At 65.7% G+C, this 1,600-nt stretch overlaps 1 protein-coding gene across 1 annotated transcript; it reads left to right on the top strand.

Annotated features, from left to right (window-relative positions):
- Positions 1–1,152: 1,152 nt before the first annotated feature.
- Positions 1,153–1,600, top strand: EMIHUDRAFT_78561 (hypothetical protein; the record flags this gene model as incomplete). The annotated part of the gene is made up of 1 exon (XM_005766047.2): positions 1,153–1,600. A coding segment is annotated over one exon (448 nt), but the record flags the coding sequence as incomplete, so codon positions are not given.

Raw genomic sequence — 1,600 nt, 5'->3', positions numbered from 1 at the left:
GGACGGGCCCCTCCACCCTTCATGTAATCATGTAGTCCCCACATTCGCAGTCGTGGGATCGCTTGTCATGTGAGAGAGTGCGTTGTGTTCTGGTCTTTCTCTCTTTCTGAACGCTCTCGCTCGCTCTCGCCTGCTGCTCGCGCGTCGGTCGTTCCCGTCTCTATAACCGCCAGGGGCTGGATTCGGGACAAGCAAGGGCTGGGTGGGGCTCCGTCCCAACGGGCAGCCACTCCCTCCTGCGCTGGGCGCATGCGCCTCACGTCTCGCCAGAGCATACGCCCTTGGTGTGCGACGAGACGAGTTTTTAGCCATCGCAGCGAGCAGCAAGCCGCCCGCCGCAAACAGCCGGAGGCATCGCCGCAGCACTGTCTGCGCCGCGGTCCCGCACCCGTCGACGAAGCTCCCCCCGCGGAAGACCGCGCGTAGCGACGCCTTGACGTTCGAGATGAGCGTGCCTGAAGCTCGCCCACCTACTGCCCCTGAGAGTTGGTTATTGAGTGGGATCAGCTCCCCCCCTTGGGATCGAAGCCGCCACAACCTCACACCCAACATCCCAGGCGGGATCAGAAGGGGACTCCACACCGGACACCGCCCGGGCACAGCCCCCCTACCCGTCGGATCGCACAGAGGGCCCCCTCGGAGCAGCCCACACACAATCACGCATCGGCAGATTGAGTGCCTGAGTCAGGCAGACAGCACAGACAAGAGGAGAGAGAGGAGAGAGAGAGAGAGAGAGAGGAGAGAGGAGAGGGTGAGGGTGTGAGCACACGTGAGGAGTGGGGGAGGGTGTCTGTGGTGGGCTGTAGTCCTACTACGTGGTTAAAACCACGCGCCCCTCAGGAGCTTAAGGTAGAGTGTTTGTTTCTCTCTCTCTCTCTCTCTCTCTCTCTCTCTCTCTCGCGTCTACCTCTTCCTATATCTTTCGCAGTTTCTCGCAGGAGTCACTTCGGCTGTCCTGTGTTAGTGCCAGTGCGCGGGCCAGTCCCGTGCCTAGTGTTGTGCGAGGGAAATTGCATGTTGCTGCGGGCACTATCGCAGCGGGCGGCGCCGGCCAGCACCGCCTTCGGGCGGCGCGCCGCCGACCTGCCGAGCAGCAGATCCGTCCTCGACAGCCTCCTCCCGCTGCGAGGGATGGCCACGGCGGCTGCGCGCATGGCGCGGATAGGCGAGCTCAAGCCGTGCAAGCCGACCAGCCCCGGCCGCCGGCACCGCGTTGTCATTGACAAGGCGGGCCTGTGGCGCGGCCGGCCCGAGCCCTCGCTGACGACGCGCATCGCCGGGCAGCACCAGGCGGGCAGGAACAACACCGGTCAGATCACGACGCGTCGGCGCTCGGCACCGCACCACCGCCGGCTCTACCGCATGATCGACTTCCACCGGCGGCGCGCTGATCCGGCGGTTGTCGAGCGGCTCGAGTACGACCCCAACCGCTCCGCCTTCATCGCGCTCATCCAGTACGCTGCCGACGGGCAGCGGTCGTACATCCTCGCGCCGCAGGGGCTCTCGCTCGGCGACACGGTCGAGTGCGGCGAGGAGGCGCCCTTCACGCCGGGCAACGCGATGCCGCTGCGGCTCATTCCGGAGGGGACGCGGGTGCACA

Source organism: Emiliania huxleyi (assembly GCF_000372725.1).
Source record: "Emiliania huxleyi CCMP1516 unplaced genomic scaffold EMIHUscaffold_5251, whole genome shotgun sequence".
Lineage (NCBI taxonomy): Eukaryota > Haptophyta > Isochrysidales > Noelaerhabdaceae > Emiliania > Emiliania huxleyi.
Note: the sequence above shows the minus strand (reverse complement) of the source record. Positions and strands in the feature narration are given on the sequence as shown.